Source organism: Molothrus aeneus, chromosome 2, assembly GCF_037042795.1.
Source record: "Molothrus aeneus isolate 106 chromosome 2, BPBGC_Maene_1.0, whole genome shotgun sequence".
Classification (NCBI taxonomy): Eukaryota; Metazoa; Chordata; class Aves; order Passeriformes; family Icteridae; genus Molothrus; species Molothrus aeneus.
Genome location: NC_089647.1, coordinates 108,093,693 through 108,120,114, shown reverse-complemented (window position 1 = coordinate 108,120,114; position 26,422 = coordinate 108,093,693). Strand labels below are relative to the sequence as shown.

At 36.4% G+C, this 26,422-nt stretch overlaps 1 protein-coding gene across 1 annotated transcript in view; it reads left to right on the top strand.

Moving 5' to 3' along the window:
• The window catches only part of CFAP47 (cilia and flagella associated protein 47), a 261,050-nt gene that overhangs the window by 45,110 nt on the left and 189,518 nt on the right, over window positions 1-26,422 (top strand). The window contains exons 27-33 of the mRNA XM_066545467.1: window positions 8,685-8,785; window positions 10,848-10,976; window positions 11,732-11,981; window positions 12,781-12,987; window positions 13,677-13,770; window positions 14,318-14,458; window positions 17,005-17,200. Of these exons, the coding sequence (XP_066401564.1) occupies window positions 8,685-8,785; window positions 10,848-10,976; window positions 11,732-11,981; window positions 12,781-12,987; window positions 13,677-13,770; window positions 14,318-14,458; window positions 17,005-17,200 (1,118 nt within the window). The remainder of the gene's footprint in view (window positions 1-8,684; window positions 8,786-10,847; window positions 10,977-11,731; window positions 11,982-12,780; window positions 12,988-13,676; window positions 13,771-14,317; window positions 14,459-17,004; window positions 17,201-26,422) is intronic.

Genomic DNA, 26,422 nt, shown 5'->3' with positions numbered 1-26,422 from the left:
GCTTAAAATGGGCTTTTAAATAAATATAAAACTAAATTTTATATTATATTTTATATTTTATTTTGATGCAAGGGTTATGGATCTTCAGGTTATTGCTGCTCTCTGGGTTAATATTTCATATTTTTCTGTATACATTGTCAGCAAAGAATCTATTTGTTATTAATTTTATTTAATTCTAGGATTTAATCATTGTGTGGGGCGTGATTCATAAATCTGTGTTAAAGCTTGCTGTAATTACAAGAAAAGGATAATTTAAGCTTATGATCAAGTCTGAAATGTAGCTTAGAGCAGGCACAATATTTAGTTTTAATAACTTTTTATATGATGCACTAGCTGCTTCTCAAACCTTGTTATAAAGAAATAAAAATTCCTCCTGTGTAATAAATTTTTTCTATATCTGCCATTAAAAGGAAATAAAGAATATGACCCTCAATTTAAAGGCAAACTGAATGTATTTTTTTTAAAAAGATAGCAAATAAAAGTAATCTAAGTAACCTTAACAACCATTCCTGCTCGTAAGGGTGAAAAAAATCCTGCTCCAGAATGTCAGAGCATCTCAGAATTTTTGCTAGGTTTTAAAATATAGAACTAAAATACAGGACAGAACTCATAATAGCAGTTTACTAATGTATTTGGGGTTTTCTGACAGGCTGCCGAGTTGTGGGTGACTTTAGGAGGAGGTTATATAAAACCTGAGCAAAACTGGGTGAAATAACACAGCATCAGAAATAAAAGAATTGTGGATGTGTCTTTGGTCAGTGTGGGAATATTACTCCTATTGGATTTCAGATGAAATTATTTTTATTGTAACTAGAAATAGTTATTTTCCTCACTTAGAAAAGTCTCAGTAACCACCCAATTCTGTAATCCTGACTGTTTCCTGCTTCTTTTAATAAACTCCATGATAATTCCATGACAAATCCAAGTCTGGATAACACTGCTGGTATTATATGTGCTTTGATATTGCACTCTAATAATATGTAGCTGGAATTTCTTGCTCTCTGGATATCTTTCCCTCCTTCCTGCCAGCCCCCGTGGGAGCCCTGTGCAACGTGTTCCACCTTCAAACCTGATCCAATCAATTATCTAAGCATTTGAACAATTTGGTTCAAACCGTGTATCTAATGAATTTAAACTGCTTTGTTAATTTGAGTATTTTAGAAAGACAAGATTTCAGGGTCTTCTTGATCTTTAATAATAAAACAATGAAACCTATAACCTTTTATAACACCTATAAAAGCTAACTGGTCTTGAAAAAGTTCCTGGACTGTTTAATAGGCTGTGAAATCTCACAGTATCAGTTGCTGAAGATGTATTAATTTTTCAGGTGCTCTCTCTTTATATTTCCATTTTCAAAGTGATAATATGTACTTTAAAATGATTTGAACTAAACTTTTGAACTTCAACTCCTATTCTGTGTTCTGGGATATTCTTATTAAAATAAGCAAGTCAAGATTTTCAGAGGTTGGTAAAATATTGTGTTCTACAGCTACTTAGAAAAAAAGCCTTAACTTCTAAGCATAACAAGTTCTAGGCATATTTCAAAGCAGGAGTATCGAGGAGAAAAACATTCCACAGGGGTTGACCCTGGCTGGATGTCAGGCACCCACCAAAGTCTCTCTGTCACTCCCCTCTGCAGCTGGAAAGGGGAGGGAAAACATAATAAAAGATTCATGAGTTGAGATAAGAATAGAAGAGAGATCACTCACCAAATACCCTCATGGGCTAAACAGACTCAAATTAGAGATATTAATTAAATTTATTACTAAAAAAATCAAAGCAAGATAACGAGAACTAAAATACAACTTTAAAAATACTTTCCCTTTGTTGTTCTTCTATTTCTAGAGTCTCATATTGTTGTTATCGGATTTCTAAAGTCTATACTTCCTTGGTGTGTTCTCATGGCTGCAGATCTTCACTGCACAGACTCCTTCTTCTGCATGCTGTTCTCTCTCAGTTCAGGGCTCCTCCAAGGCTCTCCCTGACTGGCTAACCCGCCCCCTTTTATCCCAGTTATCTTCATTGTCCCGATTAAGGACATTGCAGCTGCAGCCCATCAAGGACAACCGGGACCTCTGGGGCAAAGCCTCTATACAGATATTCAAATACAAAACATGCATTTTGCTAGGACTCAAAGGCCTCTCCTATATCCCTTCACCCCTCTCTCCTTCCTCGCTCTACCTCTTCCCCAGCAGTGGAAGGAAACGGGGAATAGGAGTTGTGGTCAGTTCATCTCACAACTCATCGTTTCTGCTTCTGCTTAGGGTGAGGAGTCCTTTCCCTGCTCCACCGTGGGCTTCCCATTCCATGGGAGAGAGTTCTCCATGAAATTTTCCAATGTGAGTCCATCCCATGGGCAGCAGTCCTCCCCAGACTGCTGCACACTCTGCCATGGGGTGCAGTCCTTCAAGACAGCCTGGGTCCCCCATGGGATCACAAGTCTTACCAGGAAACCTGCTCCAGGATGGGCTTCTCTCTCCACAGGTCTGCAGGTCCCAGCCAGGAGCCTGCTCCAGCACAGGCATCCCGTGGGTTCACAGCCTCCTCTCAGCATCCCTGTGCTCCATTTTGGGTCTCCTCCATGGGCTGCAGGTGATCTCTGCATGCCTGTGCTCTCCTTGGGCTGCCTCACCGGGGTCTCACCAAGGGCTGCAGGGGAATCCCAGCTCTGGTACCTCGAGCACCTCCTGCTCCTCCTTCTGCACTGACCTTGCTGTCTGCAGGGCTGCTCCTCTCACTGATTCTCACTCTCCTCTTCTCTGCCTGCATTACATCTGTGGCATAACTTTTTAAAAAATTCTTAAGTATGTTATCACAGAGGTCTTGCCACCACTTCTACTAGGCCCAGCCTTGACCAGTGGCAAATCAGTCTTTGGGGGCTGGCTGCTGTTGGCTCTGATGGAGGTGGAGGAAGTTTCCAGCAGCTTCTCAAAGCTGCTGGAAGCTTTTGCCAGGTTTTGGTAGCTACCAAAACCTGGCCATACAAACCCAATGGACTTTACTTAGGCTCTGTAGTATTTTGCATTTCTAAATTCAGGTCTAAAATGTCAGTAGGATTGATTCACATAGCCCATAATTAGTCCTAAATAAGAATTACTTTTTTTGCTTTAAAACAGAGTGAACATTGGCTAGAGACTAGATAATGTTGGATTTGGCTGCTTTACAGAAAACATTTGAAAGATGACAGGCAATCATTTTTTATAATAAAGCAATATTAAATGTAACTGTAAAAGAAAACTGAAGAGCTATATGGTTGTCATTTATGCAATAATTTATTGTGTGCACAGATTCCATTAAATGGAACATACGAAAATGCATTAATTTCTAATAAGTGCATAATTCTAGTATACTTTAAATCTTTATGCTTTCTTTTTGCTCCTTTGAATCCAAAGCAGAAGAAATGACTCTTACTTACATAGGTCTGATAGGAATTCAGAAATAAAAGTTAACATAAAATCTAAGACTGTCTTGAGCAAGTATTTAATAAATGGGAGAAATATTTGGCTATGACACATACTTTGCAAAAACAACCCCTCTGCAAATGTGGCATGTTTATACATTTGCTCTCTGATTATTGTTATTATATATTTTAATTTGATAATTATACAAAGAGTTTAGCAGAAAATAAATTTTTCTGCCATCTTGATTGAAATGACATTTAACTATTTCTGAAAATAAGTAGTAAACAGGCAATCAAAGAAAATAATGCTCTGGGCAGAAGAATATACTAAAATCCCCACATGTGGTGTACATAGGTTGGTGTGTCATTGGTGACACAAGTGTGCTGAGGTCTTTTCCTCCAATGTTCTACAGTTCTCCCTTTCCTCTTCCTCTACCCCTGGGAAGCCATGGAAACTCATGAAATTTCTGAATTTATTCACATTATTCATGGCTGGAACTTCAGGAAGAGAGAATGTCAGGGAATGTAGCCTGTAATAACAATATGATAGCAGTGAGACACAGTCACTAACCCAATTATGGATTGGTTCCAGTTGTTTTGATAGTCCATCAGATCTCAGTGTCTCACAGGGGAAAACATTCCCTTTGCTTTTGGGAAGCATGCCCAAAGCATCCAGTTCTTTAATAGGCACTGCTGATAAATGTCAAATCCATGGATTCTGCTGGCATGCCTGGGAGAGCAGGAGCTGTCAATTTCTTTCAATATCATTCACATTTCATGAGAAAGCAGGGAGCTAGGAAACATTGGAGTTCTTGATATTTGCATGCTGCTCTGCAGCATTCATCTGACCTAAGAATATGTTGGCATTTTACCTCAGATAGTTGGGAGTGCTTTTGAAAACAAGGATGGTCCAAACCCATTAATCACTCTGTTCTTTTCTGTGCTTGTGGCTCTCTGCCATTGTGATGGTGCCTGACAGCTGAGGCATCTCTTATTCAGGAATTAAGTGCTGGCATCACTGCTGCTACTAGGAAAAAAATGTGGATGCTTTCCCAGCTATAAGTTTTACATACAGCATGAAATTATGTGTCAGCCACTATTCACTGTTGTATTATGTTGGTTGCTGGGGAAGCCTGAGCTCCTGCTACAAAGGATAAGGATCCTTCAGTGTGGGAGAACTGCTTATTTGTGAATAATGGCAGAGCTGGCATGGGTCATCTTTTCCTCTTCAAGTTCCATCATCTCTGTATTTGTTCTAGGATTTTTGAGGGGAGGGAGGAGGGCAGGTCTTTATTGATATTTAAATTGCAACTTCCCAGCATCTAACATTGTGAATAAAGAACATTGTTCTTTATTCTTAAAGACCTGTAAAATGCCACACTCTTAGGTAAGTTTTCTTTTGTCACTAATCACTTCTGCAAGCAATTTGTTTTGTTTCCTGAACCGCAGTCTGAGTTTCTCTTAAATATTTTTGTTTAGTTTACACAAATGATGTTGCTACAGGAATTTGTTAGTTAGATGCTAGTGGATTTGGATTTTTTTCTCATTAGAAATTTACTGATATTCTGCATCTCTTAATGAATACTATTGAAGAAGGGTTATTTAACTATGCCTACATATTTAGAACATTTGGGGTACACAGATACAAAAAAAATCACTTATTTGTAGTTAGGAAACACCTGAAATTCCATAGAGCAGATTAAAATAGATAAATATATTTTGATTTGTGTTCTTTTGTCTTTCCACAGACATTAAAATAAACAAATTAATGAAAAAAACCACCCCAGAGTAACTTTAAAAGAAGTGAAAGCACTTCTATATAAGCTTTGTTTACAGGGTTGAATGGGTTTTTTTGTCATCACAGTTGGAGTTTTACTTCTGGTGCTCAGCAGGTTTCAGATGTTGGTAAACACAATATATTTAGTGGCCATTCTTGTGTTCTGTGTTCTTTGGAAATGTGCATTAGGGAATAAACACTGGAGTAGCAGTGGCAATGATGGTTCATGTAGATAACAAATTTTTTACTTGCATTAGTAAACATTATAAAACCAAATAAACTGAATAATTGAATGTATTTAGTGACTTCACATTTGCTAACAGCACAAGTACCTTTCATTCCAATAGAATAATACAGACTTTTCTAATATTTAATTGAACTCTGCTGCAAATACAAAATAAATATGTTCTACAAGACTTGTAGTTCTGTAACATCATTTCATTAATGATGTTGTAAGTAAAGGTCAGTGGTACAAGATGCTTTCACATGTACGGAATGCACATGTCTTTGTAATCTCTCTTCTGAATTTGTATGCTAGCATGCATGCTTCTCTGTCTGGTGCCCTCTGACTCAGTTCCTCAAAGGCATATGATAAATAGTTAGCTCATAGCACCTTCACTTTTCTGTCATGTGTCCTTGTGAATGGAGTGGTGTTATTTGAATCTCAGATGAAATTTTTAGTTACAGACTCATTCTTGAATTTTCTTTCAAATAGCACATTGGGAAAATGCTGTAATAAAGTACTTACTGGGTTATAAAGTACTTACTGATAAGTGCACAGGTGGCCAATAAGTGAGTTGATGTTTATTATCACATGATGCCTAAGGTTGGAAAGACCTTCCAGAGATCATCTCAGCCCCTCTTCAAGGAATCAACTCTATTGCCCAGTTGATTATTTTAGTGTCTTCAAGGATGAGACTCCATAACTTCTCTGGGCAGACTTTTCCAGTGTTTAGCCACTCTCATGGTTTTGGTTTTGGTTTGGTTTTTTTTCTCTTATAATGAGATAGAATTTCCTGTATTTAAATTTGCATTCTCTGCATTTTGTGGTCTCACTAAGCATCACTGAGAAGAGTCTCCTTCTTCCTTACTCTCTCCCATCAGATACTTGTGCACATAAACAAGATCCCCTTGGGCCTTCTTTTCTCACAGCTGAACACCCCCACAACAGCTTCTTCAGTCCCTTCTACATCCTTCAGTCCTGACCTCCACCATCTCCTGCACACTGCAGCCACAGTCATGGAAGTTTAATACTTATAATCAATATCAGCTGCAGGATCAGTTTTTGACTTGCAGGATCCATCCCCCCTCCTCAATATGTGTATTGTGTTAGTTGTTGGCTGGGTGTGTTTGTGTCTCTTACTGTGCTACCCCAGCAGGTGCATCCAGGGAACAGGGAGGGCTTTGCTTGTGGCAGCACCACAAGCTCTGAGGGGTTTATTTGTTTACAGATGTTCTTTTGTGGGGCTGTTCTTTATATTCTACATTGTGCAGTTCCTTCCTTTGCTCTGAGTAGCTTCACTCATGGAATTCGTGTGAGTGGTTCAGATGTACTGCAGTTGTTCTCAAGCACACTTTTCTGTGTTACATTACTGTGCAAATCAGAGCATGAGTGAAGATTTCCCTGAATCCCAGCCTGGCATTTAGGATGGAAGTGGCTGAGATGCTCACCTCAAAGTAAGAAATCAGGAAGTTGACTGAGTCTGATAATGCAGACATCTGAGTTACTTTCATGTAACTTGAGAGCTGTCTCTCATTAACCTCGGTGCAGCTTTCTTCCCCTCCTGCCCCTCACTCAGTTGTCTGAAGTTCATCTGAGTGCCTGCAGAGTATTGACAGTTGCCATTTATCACAGTGAAGTCATGAGCTGGAAGTTGAAAACCTTTCTGTGTTGTAGTTATTGATCCTGTGTGTCTTTCAATGGCTTGGTAAAGGTAGAACCAACAAGCCCTGACACTTGTTTTGAACATGTACAGTTGTACATTTTGTGCACACAGTTAGGTGTGGATGTGCCTCTCACAGCCATCTGCTCTGCTGATGCTCTGCTGCTGAGATATTTGCTGAATAAAAGCTGAAAAAATGATGTTTGCTGCAAGAAATATTATGCTGCAAGGTGGAAGTGGCCAGAGCTCTTGCCTTGCCCCCAGCCAAGTTCCAGTTGGATTAACATTTCCTAAGAGCAAACCAAAACATTACAGAGCTGGATTATTCACTTAAATGACTGTTAGATATCAAATTGGAATCCCAATGGGAATATTTACCTGTAAGAAAGTTGACTATGGATTTTGTTGTAACCTTTCTCTATTTATTAAAGTTGCCTTGAAAGTGATGTTCAAGAATGTTGTGTTTGGAGAGTGAAGTATGTAGGAGGAAACATTACTCCTTTCTGGTACTTTTAAAGCTTTTTTTTTTCCTTGATTATCTTGTTACACAAAAAACCCCCAGTAAAATCTAATTATGTCATATTATAAATAAATTAATCTGAGAGGTCTTGTCATATCTTTTAATATTAATCTAAATTTGCAATAAATATAAATTTCTTTTTGGTTGTTTCAAGGAAACAGAAAATATATTCATTTCTTCTGTGAAAGGTATATTCTCAATATGCATAATTCTCAATGTATTAAAGCAAGATGGATATCAGCATGCTGTTTGAATAATTAAAACACATTTTTCTTTTTACTTTTGGCAGTTTAGTCAAAACAATTAATTAATGTTTTTTAATAAGTAAATAAGGACTACAAACCCAGCTATTTAATAACATAGGACTAAGCTCACTTTAATTACCTGTCAGTTGCAATGAGCTAAGAACATAAATACAGATGGCTCCCAGCATTGCATTGATGGCAATAATTTCCTTGTTGACTACACACTGAGAGACCGAGGTGAAGTACAAAAAGAGGGTTAAAAGGTGGATTGCTGCACATCAATAAAGTTGCTGCAGGTAGAACAGATACTCCAGTGAACATCAGAGCATGGACATCAATTTCTGTTATATTCCAGCAACTGCAGTCAATATCTTATTGTTTATAAATTGATTCTATTTATTTTTAAATATTTATTTTGACATTTCTGTAAAGTCTTACAGAATAACTGCTGCATCAAAATAGAAGTTGCTTTTCAAGAAAACTTCCCTTGTCAAAAGTTGTAGGATAAATTATTTAGCAAGTTAGCAGGCGTCTTTAGGAGACTTATTAATGTCAGTTGTAATTTTAGTAGTTTTTTATTTTTCATTTTAGAAATACAGAGTAATTTATTTCATTAAATCTCTGCTGACTCTTTCAGAGTGATGGAACACCCATGCTCATAGTAAAACTAAGAAGTGGAAATACTATACCAAGCTTCAGCATTTTGAAAGGTGCAGTCCCACCTGTGTAATCTGTTCAACCACTAGAGAAGAATGAGGGAGTTCTGATACCTTCACTCTGTCTTCTGTTCTTGTGCTGAAAAATATCATGATTACCATTGGTAAATAGAAAATGGTAACTTCTGTTTTGTTTTCAACAGGTTCTCATTTCAGGTTGCTGGAACAGCAGACAATTGTCTTCTGACCTTATACCCGTACTTGGCATTGCACTGGTCTGATCAAAAAATTATCTGGAGAAGCAGTAAGCAGTCAAAACTCTACCTCTGAAATTATATTATGTCCATTAGTATTAGAAAAACCAGTGTTTTCAGGGTGATAACAAGAATGTGATTCTCAAGATAGCATTTTCCCTCATTTATTGCAGGGGAAAACCACAATTAAACTTTTTAATAGCTTCAATTTTCTTGTTGAAAAGGAGGACCACTTATATAATTGATCAGGTCAGAATTATTGAAAATTATTGCACAAACTGAAATCTTACAGAATGTTTGTGAAATTTTTAAAATATGAATAGGGAAAACAGCCAAAACATTAGAGAATAAGTTAATTTGAATTGATAGACAGTGACCATATATTTTGAAGAAAGCAAAAGAGGAAACCACATGATGTTATTTTAAAATGTGATCATTATTTGCCTGTTGGGAATAGTTTCCAGGGTTTTTTAACTCCTGTCCTTGAAGGGAGAAGGGCACAGCTATCTTTTAAGGCCTAATAAAAACCTGTGGTCAGGGAGCAGAAATATTTTTATCTGCATTATGTGTCCCTGCCTGCCTCCCTCTGACTGCCTCTGTCTCTAAATCTCTGCCTGTGTCCCCCCTGCTGAAGCCATCTCTGCTGCTCAGTGATCTGTGATCTCTGTGTGTGGCTGTGCTCATGGCAAGGTGGGGATCATTGTATAATCCAGGCTGGAAGGGATCCCTGGGGGCCATCTAGTCCTGCTTAAAGCAGGGTCAGTGTGGGGTAAATGATGACTTTTTTGTTTTTATAGCCCTATACGTGATCTGATGTATTTTGATGAAATAGAGAAGTCTTTTAGGTAAGCAAGTAAGTTCTTAGATCTGAGACAGATTTAGCATCAAAGACTGAATTCTGAGACTGCATCAACTTAAAGTGTGTCACTTGGAGTATTCAGGAGAAAAGAGAATTGATACTTGGGAAATTGAGAAAGGGATTAGCAAGAAGACAGGTCATGTTTTGGTCTTTTTCTTCCAAATGGAAGAAGATAGGTATAGGTACCACATCATTCAGGGATCATAGCACAATTAGGAAGGGGAAAAAATTATTATTTCTTATTAATGTGTAATTTTTTTTTTCTTTTCCTTATTTTTTGTGACCAAGATACCATTTTTGCAAGCTTGTTTTTAAAGATGCTTTGTAGATTTTCATTGAGGATTAAGCCAAAAATGGAGTGATGGTTTTATAATAAATGATCTCCCATTAATATTGGGATATTTCTGTCCTGTATTGATTGCTTATTGGTTTGTTCACACATCACTTTGTGTTAGTTTTGAAGCAAGCAATTACTGCTAAATTCCTTGAGTATTTTTATGTGATTTTGTATAGACTGTGTTGGTGTTGAATGCTGTTTAATGGGTGACCAAACCTTATCTATACAAAACAGTGTCTTTGAAAGGTATCCAGGAAGGCTTTGCCTCCACTCTGACACTGTGCTTTTGTTTTACTTCCTACAGATGGTAAAAATAACAGTGCCAGCAATCAAAATTTAAAAGATAATCATAGGGAGTTCTTGCTTCTCTTAGTGATGTGTTTCCTTCTCTGGAAACTATACTTGGTGCCTCTTTTGTTTTGAACTGATGACAGAGGGTCCTTTAATCCTATCTTAGGCCAACATGAGAATGTCAGAACATATATTGTTTCAGAACTGATGGATTGATAAAATTTACTTCTGAGTTTTGTTTGTAAAATAATTGTAGTCAAGTCTGAAAGAGCTTGATAATGATGAGAGACTCATTACACAGCTGTGAACAAGAAGTTTTTAAGAGTATTTTGTTCATGACACAGAATTCTTGAACTAGCATTGTTCTGATAGGGGCTTTTCAGCAAGCAGGAAGATGCAGCCTGTAAAATATACAGGTAATAGGGAAAAAAACTCAAAAATGCATGAATTTTTTTCTGGACCCCAGTCTAATGACTAGAGTAAGATTTTTATGAGTCAAATAAGAACTGTTACTTGATTAATTGAAGCATGAATTAGAAAAATATATAAGTAGATATTTATAATGCATTAGAGCACAGGCAGTAAAACATGTTTTCTCAGCTGCAACTTGAATCTTTTTTTACAGACAATAAAGACTTCAGCACTGGAGAAGTTGTTCTACAGCCATGTTTTACACCAGCATCACCTTCAGATACCCATTCCACAAGTTCTTTAGGTGCAAATAGTGGCTCGAGCTGTGAAGATTCTCAATCAGGTATAGTACAGCACATAAAATCAATGATCTTATAAAGAATTAGCCTCTTTTCTTCACATTGTATTGGTTTTTCTTCTTAAATCCCAGTAATATATTTTTTAATTCACAAGGGTATAAATTAATTTTATATTTGCATCATTTAGTGAAACTGCAACAGTGGTATTAAAGTACACCTTCAAGGATGGAGGTTGACCTAAGTTAGTTGTGCTGTAAGGAGAACTAGTGTTTTTTTTCTTAGTTACCTTTTTGTGCAATGATATTGTTGTTGATATTAACAACTAATAGTTTTTAAAATATATTAGTTATGAACAGATCAGAATTTAGGAATGAGAAAGCCTAAGAGAGGGGAGAAAATCCCAAAGGCTTATAGATGTAGTGGGAGTTATACCTGTACAATAACTGTTAAAGTGAACTTGCAGTGATTGACAAGCAAAGCTGGGTCTGTTGGAACTGTGTGTGAGACTGTCCCTTTTAAGATTCTGGCTATAGTTTTGTAAGCCGTGCTTGAATTTATTTTTTGCTGGTTGGGTAATGCTTTTTTTGAAAGTGAAATTAAATTTCAATATATCATTTGTTTTATTCCTAAGATTTGTAAATGTAATTTAAATAGTTTTTTCCTAAAGCAAGTTGATCATTTTTTGTCTGGCAGTTTTTTTTTCCTTTGTAAAAAATTCTGTGTTGAATATTTTTGTACTGGATAAAAATGGGGAAATAAGAAATCTTTCTGGATAATTTATTTTGTGTGTATCCTTCAGAGAGTACCACTGATGAAAGTGAGAGTGATGAATATGAAAGTGAAGAGAATGAAGAAGCAAGTGAAGAGAGTAAAACTGACAGTGAAAGTGATGGGAAAGGAGATAAGTGTGAATTATCATTTTTTCCTGATGAAGATGAGGAGGACTACATCTTCTTTCAAAAGACCCTAAATGCTGTCCAGAGTTGGTTCACACTCTTTGGCTGGTCTAAGGGGCAGAATCCCATTTCCATACCTTATTCACTGAGAAGGTAATTCACACCTGCTTAGAGCTAACACCTGTCTGTCTCATAACAGCCTAACAGATCTACTCAAAGGGCTTGGGTATGATCTAAGGAATAGAAACACACTCTAATGCACAGTTTTCTATCAAAATTGTAGCTTCTATATGGTGTTTATATGAAAATGTCATCCAGGTGTTAGCTTTTACTTTCTAAAATACATTTTCAACTAAGATACTGCGTATCATAATGCAGTGTGTGTTAAATATGCAGTTCAAGCTAAATGTCACCTTCTTAATTGAAATTGATTCTCCTCTGAGACTGAAAACAATTCTAGCCTTTGTCCATTTTTGGTGGCATAAGTAGGTTCTTTAACAATGTCTTTTCCCCCCACATAATCTAAAGATCAAGAAACAAATGAGAAATAATATTTTATAATCAAGAGTCTTGCAAGCACTCTGGAAATGCATCAGTGGTGGTGGCCTCACTTATTTGATTTTATCCAGCTTGGTGCTAAATGGTGAAGAAGCCACTCTGCTGGAAAGACTTACATAGACATTTATAAACATGATAAAAATCCAAATTATGTTTGGCAGAAAGCTTTTATTTATGAAGGTATAAATATTCCATGCAGTTCAAAATCCTTACTTTATTATGAAAGTTCTGTAAAGATGAAAAGTGCTGTACTTTTCAACCCTCCTTGCTGCTGTTTTTGATTCATGGTTTCTTAAATTAGCCTTGTGAAACTTGTAATTGTAGCTCATTTTGTGCATATAGAAGAATAATATCAAATTATATCAATATAATATAAAAAACTTTTCTCTCCTAGTGATGTGTGTATAGTCCAGCTAACCGTTGCACAAGAAAAGAATTTTAAACGAAGGGTTGACAAAGATAAAAGTCTTTATGAAATGTTATTGAATCTGAATGGACAATCAATACCAGGCATTGCAGCAAGCCAGTCATTGTCCACTGATCCAGTAGAAAGAATGTTCCAACTCCACTGGCAGCATTCTGAATTGCTTTCCTTCCTTAAGTAAGTACAACTATGATGAGATATCCATGCGTGCACCTTTTCTTTCTGATTTTTAAAATTAGCCTTCTTCAAGCCTAGTTCTAACTGGATGGTATACAGTGAGTTTAGGGTTTCCTTTATCATTTTTCTGAGATAAGATTTATGTATTATAACCTTTAATTTATTTTTACCAAGGTTATCTGTGCAGTTTGCACTAATCAAAATGTCCTCTGGTAGGGTTATATCCAGCACAGGAATTCCACAGGAACTCTGCTTCTTTTACTGCAAAAGATGACTTAGAGCCTTTCTTCTTAGACAGGCTCAGTGGACAGTCAGATCAAGTTTTTCATTCATGATCTCACCATTCCACTGATGCTCTTGGTGGAACCTGATGACTCATTTGGCTTTCACATGGAAATGGATAGTATTTGTTTTGATGTTTCATGTTATATTAAATCCTTCCTGGAGGACCTATGCTCAAAATGAAGCCAATCTGTCCAGAGTTGTATGTTCTGTAAGTGTGTAATTGTAGCCATGGGAATTGAACATGAGTTTCTATACATGAAGATCATCTAAGCAATTAATGGAGCTGGATCATTACTCCAGAGGCTATTCAGATAGAGGAGATTACACAAAGATAAAACAACTTGAAAAATTTTGATTTCCCTTAATTATGTTTCCTATTAACTTTTCCTGCTTTGTGATTTCAGAAGGAAAGGAGCACATCTTCCACATATTATGCCAGAATTTCTGCTTGCACCAGAAGATTACGAGTTATGGAGTGAAGTGAATACTGGACTGAGGGTAGGTAGGTTTTGGTGTTTTTTCTCCTTTTAACAAAGCCCATGTGCTCAGTTTCAGTCCTTTGGATACTAGTGGAAGTTCTTGGTGGACCATGAGTGTTCTTACTGTGGCGACTCTTTAGAATTGCATAACTCTAAGCACATGTGTGAAAGTAAGTAGGAATTTAAGCTGACTCCAACATTTACATTGGTCTCCCTGTTTTTTTCCAATTTCTTTTGATACTGTTAATACCTGATATTAATGTCCAACGGATATGTTTTAAAGTAGAGATCAGATTATCATACAGGTTTTACCATTTTTAAGTAAAGTATTTAGTGTGTTTTCCCTGTTTCCTGATTGCTGCTTTCAACTCCTGTCAATTCTTTATTATGATTCTTATTCCTGAGATAGCAGCAAACTGCAGATGTTTCTAAATGTTGGTCACTATTGCACTGTAGTAGATGCAATCACCCATTTATGTCATTGATTCTTTATTGTCCTCTTGTGAATTTCCTATCCAAACTGATGAAATAAATACTGAAAAAACATTCCCATCTTTTGTCTGAAGTGTTTTGTACCTGAGGCGAAGAGGGCAAGCATGAGAAGCTCAGGCAAGTTAAGTGGCAGGCGTACTTTTGTTCTGGAGAACAGAACGTTTGAGACAATGAGCAAACGAGCTTGGACAGATGTGCTGCTGCAGATGTACAAGGTAAATTGCAGATATATTTGCTACTAGATTCTGGGGAACTGATGGCTAAAAGTTTTATTTTGAAAAAGATCTGTGGTATACTGGAGGTTTATTTTTTTTGCAAACACATCTTTAAAACTAAATGCTTGTAAGTATTTTGTTTCTCTCTTTTAGAGAAGGAAAAAAGAGAGAGTGAGAATATTTTAATTTTCTTTAAAACCTTTTAAGTGTGTTAATATGTTCAAACTAGGAAATGTTATAACAGTCTGCATTTTGTGGAATTAAATATATAAATATAAATTTGAATTAAATATATAAATATAAGTATATAAATTATAAATTATAATTAAATATATAAATATAAATATAAAATTGCACTATATAAATACTAGTGCAAGTAAAGAAAACTCTCTCATGCTTTTGTGTTACCTTGCTTAGAAGCCTTTTTCACTGGACATGATTGCCTAGATGTGTAACTGTAGCATTCATTACCTTACATTTGAATGGAATTTTTAAACAGCTAAGCATTTTTTATAATAACTATTCATTTTAAAATATGATCATCTTGGTCAGTATAGACTTCTCAGATTTTATTCAATTTATTTTACTCAATTTTATTCAATTTATTTTATTCAATTATTTTTACTGATGATAAAGAAAAATCTTGGGTGCCATGTTTTCCAAAGTAAAGCTTATGTGCTCTTCAATGATCAGTGCATTTATGTGCCTAGAAGAAAAATTTATTTATTTCTGTTCCAAGGGATGGAAAAGAGATTAAAAATACAGCTAATATTTGGGCTTCCTAGTACAAGTTAGACATGGATGTACTGGGGTGTGACTTCAGTGAAGGATCCCACAGATGATTTAAGAGACTGGAGCATCTGTCATTTAGGGAGAGACTGAAGGAGCTGAGACTGTTCAGACAGAAGAGAAGGCTTGGGTGGAGGGTGTATCTAAGAAATGTATTTCAGTACCTGAGGGGAGGTTGGTTGTAAGGAGGACAGTGCCAGACTCCTCAGTTGTGCCTCATGACATGGTAAGAAGCAACAGCCACAAACTGAGATGCAGGAGATGCCTTTGAAGTTGAGAAACCTTTTTTCCTGTCAGAGTGGTCACACTAGAATGGATACCCTGAGGGGTTTGTGGCGTTACTGTCCTTGGAAATATCCAAAGTCCAGTGGGATGCAATCCTGAAAAAGCTCTCTGATTGTTCTTGGAGCAGCAAGTTTGGACCAGGCAATCTCCAGAGCCATCTTCCAACCTCAACTATTCTCTGACTATGTGATTAATGATTGGGAAAGCACAATGAAAATAGAGATGAAACAGCATGTGTACATGGGCTGAGACAGATGACTTAAGGACACGTGGGAACATGGGCTTAGAAAAATGCAATCATAATTACCAGAAAGCAAGTCACCTTGCTGTTCTTTCAATTTGCTGTAGTATTCATAGGTACATGACAGACTAGCTCAGAGCAAAACCCCACAAAAATTAATAGTATGTGTGTGTTTTGTTGTTTGGATTTTGATTTTTTTCCTGATGAGATGAAATCCTAAAAAAAAGGTAGCTTGAAATGCCTTTATTCAATCAGATTTTATATCAGTCAGGTTGAGGAACTCTCCAGTATCAATCCAGGATGGGGGATGAACAGATTATGAGCAGCTCTGCCGAGATGGACTTGGAGGTGCTGGTGGATGAGAGGCTGGACATGAGCCCCCCACGTGCACTTGCAGCCCAGGAAACCAACTCTGCCCTGAATTTTATTTTAGACCTTTAATGTGAACCTTTTCAGGAGAAACAATCAGTGTAATTTTGACCTAAATAAGCGACTGGGTCATGAAAGATACAATTTGAATGGTTCTATAGATTGTGCTGGACATCAGTGTAAGTAGTTCAGCAATTAGAGCTTTGGGTAGAATCTGCAGAGTAATCCTTGGAATACAGATGACCTAGTGGTTTCACAGGGTTCATCAAAACTTAGAGAAAAGTTGAAAACAAAAAATATTTAGACTCAGAGAATATCTCAAAGTGGAAGAGACCCATAAGGAGCATTGATTCCAACTCCCAGCTCCTCACAGGACTACCTAAGCTAAACCATATGACCAAGAGCATTCTCCAGATGCTCCCTGCTCTCTGACTGAGTTGGTGCCATGACCACTTCCCAGGTCCAGTGACCACCAACTGAGTGCAGAACCTTTTCCTAAGATCTAAACTTGGCCCTGTTGCAGTTTCATTCCATTTCCTTGTGTCCACATTGCTGATCATCAGAGAGAGAAGATAGGCACCTTCCTCTCCTCTGCCCTCCTTGAGGATTTTGTAGACTGTGGTGAGGTCACTCTTCAGCCTTCTCCAAGCTGAACAAACCAAGTGATCTCAGCAGCTTCTTGTCTTGCCCTTGAGACCTTTCACCATCCTGTGTAGTGGTTATGTGGGTGCTAATGTACAATCTCCTAAACCTTCCCTAAATTAGAAAACCTTTTGAGTTTGAAGTGTTTGGTTTTTTCTTTATCTGTCAGCTTGAAATTCTTTTTACAGTTCATGCTTGAAAACATTTTTCATCATTTCAGGTGTTTGTTCTTCCACGCGTTTCTTCCCGTATGGTTCCTGACCCATCGAGCTTGGAAAGCTTGCAGAACATGCCAGGAATAAAATCAGAACCTTTATGCAGTAATGTGTATTCTCGATATGAACGAACCATCCTCATCTGGTTGAATAAAAATTATGAGAAAAATCGAAAAATTGTGTGGAAAGATAGTGAAAGAGGTGAGATAACTCTTTCACTATGCTCTGTCTACTAATACTCCTTTTGTAGACTTTTGCAATTGTTACTCATAGAGATATTGTGGCAACTTGCCTCTGAAAGTATTTGTTGTTATAAGTTATTGCCTACCCATATGTATTTCTTTTCCTTGTGTTTCTGTGTTCCAAGATCAGCATCCTTTGATTAGCACTATTCATGATTTTCTGTGTGTTACAGTTTTTAACTAGGAATAAAGGGTGATGTGAACCTTCTCACTTTCTTCTTTCCATTAATGCTGTCAGGAAGTGCTAGCAGTAATTGCTTTGTCTTCATATTCCTGTTTCTAGTCAGACACAGTTGTTACTATGTGTGCTTATGAGCACATGTTTGAGAGCTAGCTTTTCAGAGTTTTCAGAATATTTTTGTATGTCCTTTATTCAATGACATTTGGGAAAGCAGTAGAGACCAAAGTTCCTGATTACAAATCCTGTCCTGCTTGCAAGAGCAGGTTGACTCTCATGGTTGCTTGACTAAGGCTAGATAAAATTACCCTTTCCATTTAAGACTGATCTAGTCAGTTCTGATATTCAAACCTGATAAACTGTTCAACCACCAGTACTTATTATTTCTATTTTCTTTCACGACTTTTTACTTTTGCTTTTTGGTCCTAACTTAATTTCCCTTTTCAGCAGTAATTTTGGGTGTGTGGTGTACAACAAGAAAGGCCAGTGTGGTGATAAGCAGGGATGACTTCCAGAATGGCTCCTAAGCCACATGTGGAAAAAATTTTCTAGTGTCATTTTATGCCTCAAGCGATTTCTAACTCCTCTCAGTTATGGATAATCTATTTGGATGTCATCTTCCATAAATCCAATTTGGGCAGAATCTCTATTTTGCATATGCTTTGAATATCCCTTTGCTTTTCTCATTTTACTGTGTAGAAGCAAATTGTAATGGCTATTCTCAAATATGTTGAGTACTTTTGCTGGTACGATTGAAATGTTAGTCTATGCCTGCTGCATCCAACAGAAACTGGCTCTTTTTGCATTATTGGGGCCTGGTCTTATGATTAACTCAGGGAGCTCCCTAGCTAAATATCATGCCCTGGGTGTATTTGCAGTATATTATTTCTTATTATCTGTGCCTGCTTTAGTGGAGCTTTCTTAGAGCTGCCAGCACTGCTCTGCTGGGCTTTTGTGAGCCTCTGTGTGTAGATGACAACTTGCAGAGAGAATGGCTCTGCCTGGCCAGGCTTGTGGCTCACTGTAAATGCTGCATGGATAAATTCCCCATGCCCAAATGTTCTCTGGATTGCAAGGCTCCAGTAATACCTGGGTGTTGAGGTGTGGCTGGCCTTGTTCTGGTCTGTGGGAGCTCAGTGGGGAGAATCTGAGTGCCAAAATATATCTTATTTAGCATTTAACTCTTAATTGAGTTATGGTCTCTAAGGAGTGAATTATAAAATGCAGATCTAGTGGACATTACCAGACAAAAAAGCTGCAGATGTCCAAGTTGAATATGTATTAAGGATGCATTGAAGGAGCCAATTATTGAAAGTGTTACTTTAGTTGCCTAAGAGTAGGTAATCAATTATAATATAAAAATGAGGGACCTGTTTTTAGTAAGTCATCATATAATGATCAGCAATTGTAAAGTACTTTTTTTTACAATTATTTAGTTCTAAAGGCTCGCCAAAATTGGCACCAAAGAAGAACACTTTAATTACAATATTGGTGTTCTCAGAAAATAATTATAACTTCTGCTAAATCACGCTGTCAGTACAGATAACTCATTAGGTTGATATATTAATTAGTGCAAATCTGACTGTAGCTTTGACTCTGGGTCACAGGTGAAGATGAATTCTGTGGTTACTGCCAGGGGACATTTATCTGCATTACAGTTCCCACCTACAATTTCACTTAATTACACTTTTCTGTTTTCAGAGAGGTGCAAGATTGGAATGAAAAGGCAGACTTTATATGTATATAAGCTTCCCATGTACTTCCTGCACATGGGAAGTTATAGATACTGCCTTGCTATATCAATTTCTTTATAGGTTTTTTGATTCATGAGTGCTGTATTCTCTTTTCTGTAGAGCACACAAAAATAACTTGATGTATGCACATAAGCATGCCCTTTTCTTTTGCTTCTGTTTCCATTTCTCTCCCCAAATGGCATAAATGAGCATTGGGAAAAATCTAATAAGCCAAAATAAAGAGAGAAGATTCTGAAAAATTGTGAAATTCGTAGTCTTACTGTTATGTCTTTGCATTATGAAAGTGTCTAGTTGTGTGATCTGACACTGTTTTGTTTCAGAGATTACCTGCCTCATTATATCTTTGAATTCTCTATTTAACCTTCACTTTCCTCTAGCCTGTTTTGCTTTTGCTGCCTCAGAATGAATAGGTTTGTGCTACTGGGCTGTTCTTTCTTCCAAATGAGGCAAAGAATCTAAAGGCAAAGAGCACAGAAAAAACTTGAGGGACTCAATGCCTTTTTTTTACCTTGGTCTCTGCTGTTTGAGATTGAGAACTGAGCAATCCCAGGCCCTTGAGGTGGATGGGAAAGTCTGAAACAAGGAAGATTTGGCCTTGGTGGAGCAGGATCAGACTGGGGAGCCCCTGGACAAACACAAGCCCAGGGGACCCAGTGGGGTTCACCTAGTGCTGAGGGGCCAATGTCATTACAAGGTCACATTCAACAGCCTTGGAAAGGTCAGGACAATCTGAGGAGGGGACGTTTGGGAGAGATGTCATTCCCATCTGAAAGAGAATCCAGGAAGCTTCAAAGCCAGTCACCCTCACCTCGTCTCTTGGGATGCTAATGGAGTAAATAATCTGTGCAAACATTACCAAGCATACAGAGTACAGGAACATTTTTGTGAGTAATTTCCAAAGGGAAAATCATGCTGGATGAATCTGATTGCCTTCCATGATGACATGGCCAGTTCAGTGGATGGAGGAGAGTTGTTCATGTCACCTTGGGCAAGGCTTTCAACAGCCTCCTGTAACATCCTCAAAACCAAACTGGTGAAGTGCAGGCCGGTTAAGAGCCCAGTGAGGTGGACTGAAATTAGGCTGAATTGCCAGGCTCAAAGGGTTGTGGTCAGTGGCACAAAGTCTGGCTGGACTCTGGTGACCAGTAATGTCCCCCAGGGATCATTAGTCTGAATTTCTTTCTTAAGATCATGCACTGGAGGAGAGCTTATATACATTGGCAGATTTAATAATCTGATATACTTTTGATCCTTTAAGTTTTATGATGTTAAGATCAATCCTTAAATTTATACTCAGATATTTTGACATTTTAATGTATGTTAGCTTTAAACTAAGCGTTTAAGCAGGCTTTTCCAGAGGAAATTAAGTGTCATAAGGAAAAATGTCAGAGTATATATTAAGTGTTCATGCATCTCAGCTGAAAGTCTCAAATATCCTGTTTTGAATTTTGGTTTTTATTATTTGCCAATTTTTAGAGAAGGATTAGTTGGGGTTTTGGGTTTTTTCCCCCCCAAATTTTACTACAGTGTAGATCAGAGAGCAATTACCACTTTTTGCTTAACATTTATGTTTCTGAATACTCTGCTTTGAATACTTAGCCCTGACTAGCAAAATGTATCGACCTGCTGTTTTCAGCTCAAAAGTCTGTTGGGTGATCAATTTCCACAAAATAAATGAAGATCTATCCAGGCCACATTTCTCAGTCTTTCCTTTGATACCTAAGCTCCTTAAAGTGAAATGTGACAGTGAGAAAAGCCTAAGCTACTGCAGTGCAGAGAGGTTTCAAATATTCATCTTTATTACACTCTTCTGAAGCTGGAGATAACTATGCCATTCATCAGAACTCTCCTCTTGCAAGAATTAAGATCTTAATAGCTTAGAGAGAACATTAGTGAGGCGATTAGTGTCTCCACGTCTTCTCTCCTTACTGCTACTGAAAAATAAATGTTTTAAAAGCATCTTGGCATGTGTTTTGGAAGGGCAGGCTTTGTACCACATCTTATTGACCACAAACTGGCAAGCAAGGTTGAAACTTGAATCCAAATGCCATAAAACTGTGAAATGCAGCTATGCCTGTTATGCTGAGACTATAATTAGGAATGAAATATAAGATTCAGTACCACTTAAGGCATTATATGAACAATAATAATGATAACAGAGGAATAATTAATTGCTTTAATTATTTGAGTGTAATAAATTTTCAGTTTACCTTCTAGTGTTCCTTATCTTCATGTTTCTGTTCAACATTTCTCTCTGAAAGACTTAACTGCTAATAAGATGAAAAAGTAACAGTCAAGAAAAACTCTTGAAGAGCTGCTAGAGTAAAGGATATTGTAATTCAAATCCTGTAGTCCCTAAATGGTAGAAAATCTTGCAGATTGGTGAATTAAATTGTCTCCTGAGATGCTGTATGTCTCTTCCTTATTAGTTATGACTCTTACCAAGGTAAAAAAGACAAATTATGGTTTTGGAAATAGGGAATTTTCTTCAGTATGTTGCAGGAAGATTTTGAAAAGAATAGATAATTCTATATTTAATATAAAATTTTTAGAGAAGATGACATCCAGTAAATATCAGCAATACCTGAAGAGTCAATCTATGTCTGAGATTCATGAGCTGTCCCCAGAGCAGATACATCTTCACTTAACTGGGAAAATCTGCTTAAGAGGGAAGAGAAATTCTAATCTATTGCCAGCACCGGTGTGTTTGGAAATCTTAGGCATAGGTGGCAATTTGCAAGATTCTTACTTCTAATTAGGAAAATTTTGGGTTTTGTGCATTTTATTCACGTCCCTGTTCATGAGCTTGGGAGTTTTGTGGTTTAAATTTTTAAATTTTCTAATTTTGATACCAATTCAATATGACATCTGAGTTAAAATGTTAGGGGAGGAGATATTTTAGTGTGTGATTACAGATATTAAAAAAATTGTATGAGAGTGAAGTAGAATTCTTGTTTTAAAACTGATTTTGTAGAATTTTATTTCAGGTTGTTTCTGATATAGGAATTCAGTAGTATTTTTTTTTCTTTCTTAAGTTTTCATGAATTTTTTTTGTCCTTTGTCCTCTGTCTTCTCTCCTTTCTTTCCCCAGTTTTAGGAGGGATTTTTAGGAAGTCCATTGATTTTTGCTTCTCAATTTAATAGTTCTCAGAGAAAATTGAGAAACTACAGTTAAAGAATACTTCCATCCCTTACAGGGTGGAAGGGAAGAATCTTGTTTAATTTAATGTATTTTTTTTCATTTAAAATCCTTGCAAAACAGTATTTTCCAAAATAATGACTCGTACTTTTCACCTACTTAATAAAAGGCTGAATTAAAGAAGAAAAGACTATCTAATGAACTGCTATCATGATTATAAAAAGTCTGACTTTTTATAATGAAAAAAAGAAAAAAAGAGAACATTGCTTTGAGCGATAAATCCTGGAAAATATTTCCCGAAATATAAATTGCAAAGTTTTAAACGATTTTTCTGTGATATATTTCTTGATCTGCACAGCAGAACATAAGAATGAAACATAAGATGTAAATAAGGAGTCCAACAAATAGGCTTTTCAGTCCTGCTTGCATTTCTTTGTTGATTTGAACACTCCATGTTTGTTTCCTATACTTGAAAAACCCACAAGATCATATCAGAATTTTATTTAACAAAAAAGAGAAAAATAACTATTTTCTGAGTTTAAAGTCCACATGTTATTGAGAAGTAAGCAGAACTTCATGTTTCATTTAACTTTTTAGATTTTTGTGTAGTATAAAAATTATTTTGTATTATTTATACTCTCTGGCATTATGCAGCTTCAGGTAGATGAAAGTATGAAGAAGGGTAATCCTTGGAATTGTATATTGAAAATATTCAAAGGATTCATATTGCAAAACCTGTCAAAAAGATCTTTAAAAAAAGAAAGTAAAGTGTAAACTCTAAGGCCTATGTATATTTTGTACATGTTTGTGTGTACATAGATGCATATATATACATACCTATGTGTGTTTGTTGACATGTATGCTTATATGAAAAAATGCATATATGTATATAAATATATGCTGGTCCTCAAAACCATAATTTTCTAAAGAGAAGTAATCAGACAAATGCTTAGAAAGAAATTTTACTTACTTGCAATACACTGTGAGATGTCTAAACAGCAATTCTGCTTTTAGCCAAACAGGGAACTTGGCACTGTTGTATGTTAATTGGAATAAATATGCATTCTGATTATTTGTGTAATTAATGCCACTTCTGCAATGCATGGGGAATATATATATTGAGTGTGGTATAGCTGAGGATTTAGTAATATCAGATATTTTTTGAAGAGAAAACATATTTCAGCCTGTGAAGTTTGAGGAAGATTCTGTTAATTTATTTTAAGTATCAAACAATAAATTTCATTGAGAGCAGTATTTAACTTTTGTTTTACTAAATAAAAAACACAGGCATTATAGTAATCATTGTGAAGCCAGTCTAGAAGCCAGCAAACCTGTGAGGATTTGCTGTGATTTGTAGCATTTTAAATCTAAATGATGTCTTAGTGAAATGCCATGGTGTGAGTCCCACCCTTAAGGTGAAAGGAGCACCCAAGATTTAGAAATACTCATGATTGAAAGGAATGAAAGAAGTCAAGGTCTGCAAAAACTCATAAAGCTTTAGTATAAATCACACACTTGTTGTGGAAGTGGATATGTTATTCCCTGACCTATTTTATAAGGATGTGGCAGTGGGTTTTGGATAAAGAGGTGAGATGAAAAGAAAGAGAGTAAAAAGAAATGAATGAGGGAAGGCAAGAGGTTCCAGCAGTGGTGCAGCTGTTGGGATGTTCAGGGTGCTGGGGGGTCACATGAACTTGGTGGGGCTTCCTCACCCTGGTGGGGGAAGTTTTCTGTTGAAGTCCAAGGAAATGGGGACTGATATAAAGTAATGCTGCTTTTCCATGATACATAAAACCCTCAGAAATTCATCAGTTGAAGATATTGTTTAGGATAAGAATCAGTGAAAATAAAACAAAACTGCATAGAAAGACTATGGGAAGTTATTTTTAGGAGCAGAAAGATGAATTTGCATGCCTCAGGGTAAAAGTGTTCTGCAACAGATGGGAATAAATGAGACATTTCCCCAGCATCTCTGTTACTGCCCCATGTGGTGCTTCTTGAACTTTTCTGCTTAGAATTGTGAATTGACAGGGCTATTAATTTGATCTGTCAGTGATATTTCAAGCATTCTTAGATGAATAATTATCAGTTTTGATGAGCAAGAGTTGTATCCTGCATCCTGCCTGAAGGAGGAACTGTAATTTTTCTTTCATCTCTAATAAAATTAACTTGTTTGCCATGTTAAGATAAATGTAGCTACACATACTTTATGTTCTGAAGGCAGATAAGTTATTAATCTCTTAATCTTTAGTTTCAAGTAATAAATAATAACCTTTTCAAAAATTATTCAAAGGCATATTTCATCTCATCTTTCTTATGCTCTGGATTGTATACTTCAGTACTATCATTTCAAAACTTGTTCTGGTTCCAATCTTGGCATGTTCAGGAAAGGTTATTGCTACATATTTCTTCTGTAAATGTTTGTATTATTCAGTGCCAGGTTTAAGCTACTGAAACAGGACTATAGGTATTATTATAGCTATAGATTAGTTCCACCTCCAGAGATTTTCAGATTCCAGAGTAAGAATTTGCTGTATAATAATGTGAACCATTATTATTGCACTAGTTTGCATTGAAAGGAGGTACTGTGATATATTAAAGGTCAATGTAGCTCAGTATTCTACCTTCAAAAGAAGTTGCTTAGAGATGAGTAACACTGCAAATGTACAGAAATTCTTTATGCATACTCTGAGTCTTCCTGCTTTGAAATTCAGGACTCCTTCAGGTGGAGGTGGCAGTTGTGTGATGCTGTACTAGATTTCCATTCTGTGAATTTAATTGTATTTTCAGCCTGTGCAGACTTGTATTATCACAGTATTCTGAAGCAGTAAGTAAATATAAAATCTCTATTCTGTGTAAAATACTTTGTTTTGGGTTTGCTGCTTAATACTGTGACTTGGTTCTTCTTTTGCTGACAAATTTGTGTATTCTTCTAAACTATTTAACAATGTCTAGTTCCTACTCTTGGTGTCCTGCCTACTTATACAGACTGCTGTCATAGCACCATTCCATTGCTACTCTTAGTAAAATAGTCTAATTTATTCCTTTCTTATAAAGCCCTGTTTCATGCCTTTAATCACAAAAGGCCATCAGTTTCAAGATTTTCGTGAGAATTTATTTGGTTTATTTGAAAATTCATATATAATAGTAGCTTAACTATGTGTATTTTTCCTCTGTTTTTCAGTAACTCAGAATTTGAAAATTTTGCTTGTGGCTATGTAAGTGAAGATTTATCATTGGTATTTCTTTTTCCTCCTTAGATATAAGGATTTTTCAAGTTATGTCAAGAATTTCAATTTTTTATTATTTGTGAAAACAGCAGAATAACCTTCACAAGAAATACAGTACTTTAAAGATTTATTGTGGTTCTTACTTTTTTCACATAAAATAGTTTTGAAACTTAGTAGATTCAACAGAAATTTGATCCTTTAAATATTTTAATTCTTGGTATAAGACCAGTTTTTACACTGTGCAGTGTCACAGGGGTGACACAGGTTGTTCTTTTTATCCAGATAATTCCAACACATCATATATCTGCTTATCCAGATGATGGATCAGTTAAAAAAAGTGAAACTTAAAAAGAACCCACAGTAAATCCCAGAAATGGAGAATGAGACCAGAAATAATCTGCTTTATTCTCATGTAGAAAGACTAATCTGAATATACCTTTAGTGTACTAAACAGGTATTTGCTGTTATAAAAATCCCAGAAAAAGGAGATTCCACAATCCACTTAAGGAAACATCTGCCAGGATTTCCCACCCATTTCCATTTGAAAGAGCTTCCTTTTGTCTAACATGAACTCTAGCATGGGAAATTTTGGGGTTAAGTCCATCCTTTTCTCTTTTAAAATATAATGTGTTTTTTAGTAACTTTGTACATATATGCAGATTATTATCTTCTCTGGTTTCTCTCGCTCCACCTTCCTGGCAAAACATTTCCATTCTTTCAGTCTTTCAGTGTACTCAGCTCAAGGTTTTTTGTTGTAAACCCCTTTAATTGCTCCTTCTCCTGAAGTGTGGTGCCATTGGTGGTTTCTGTACCAGGTGAGACTTTACTGGAAACAAACACAAATGAAAAGATCAGTCTGTGTGCCTAAGATGCAGGTCTC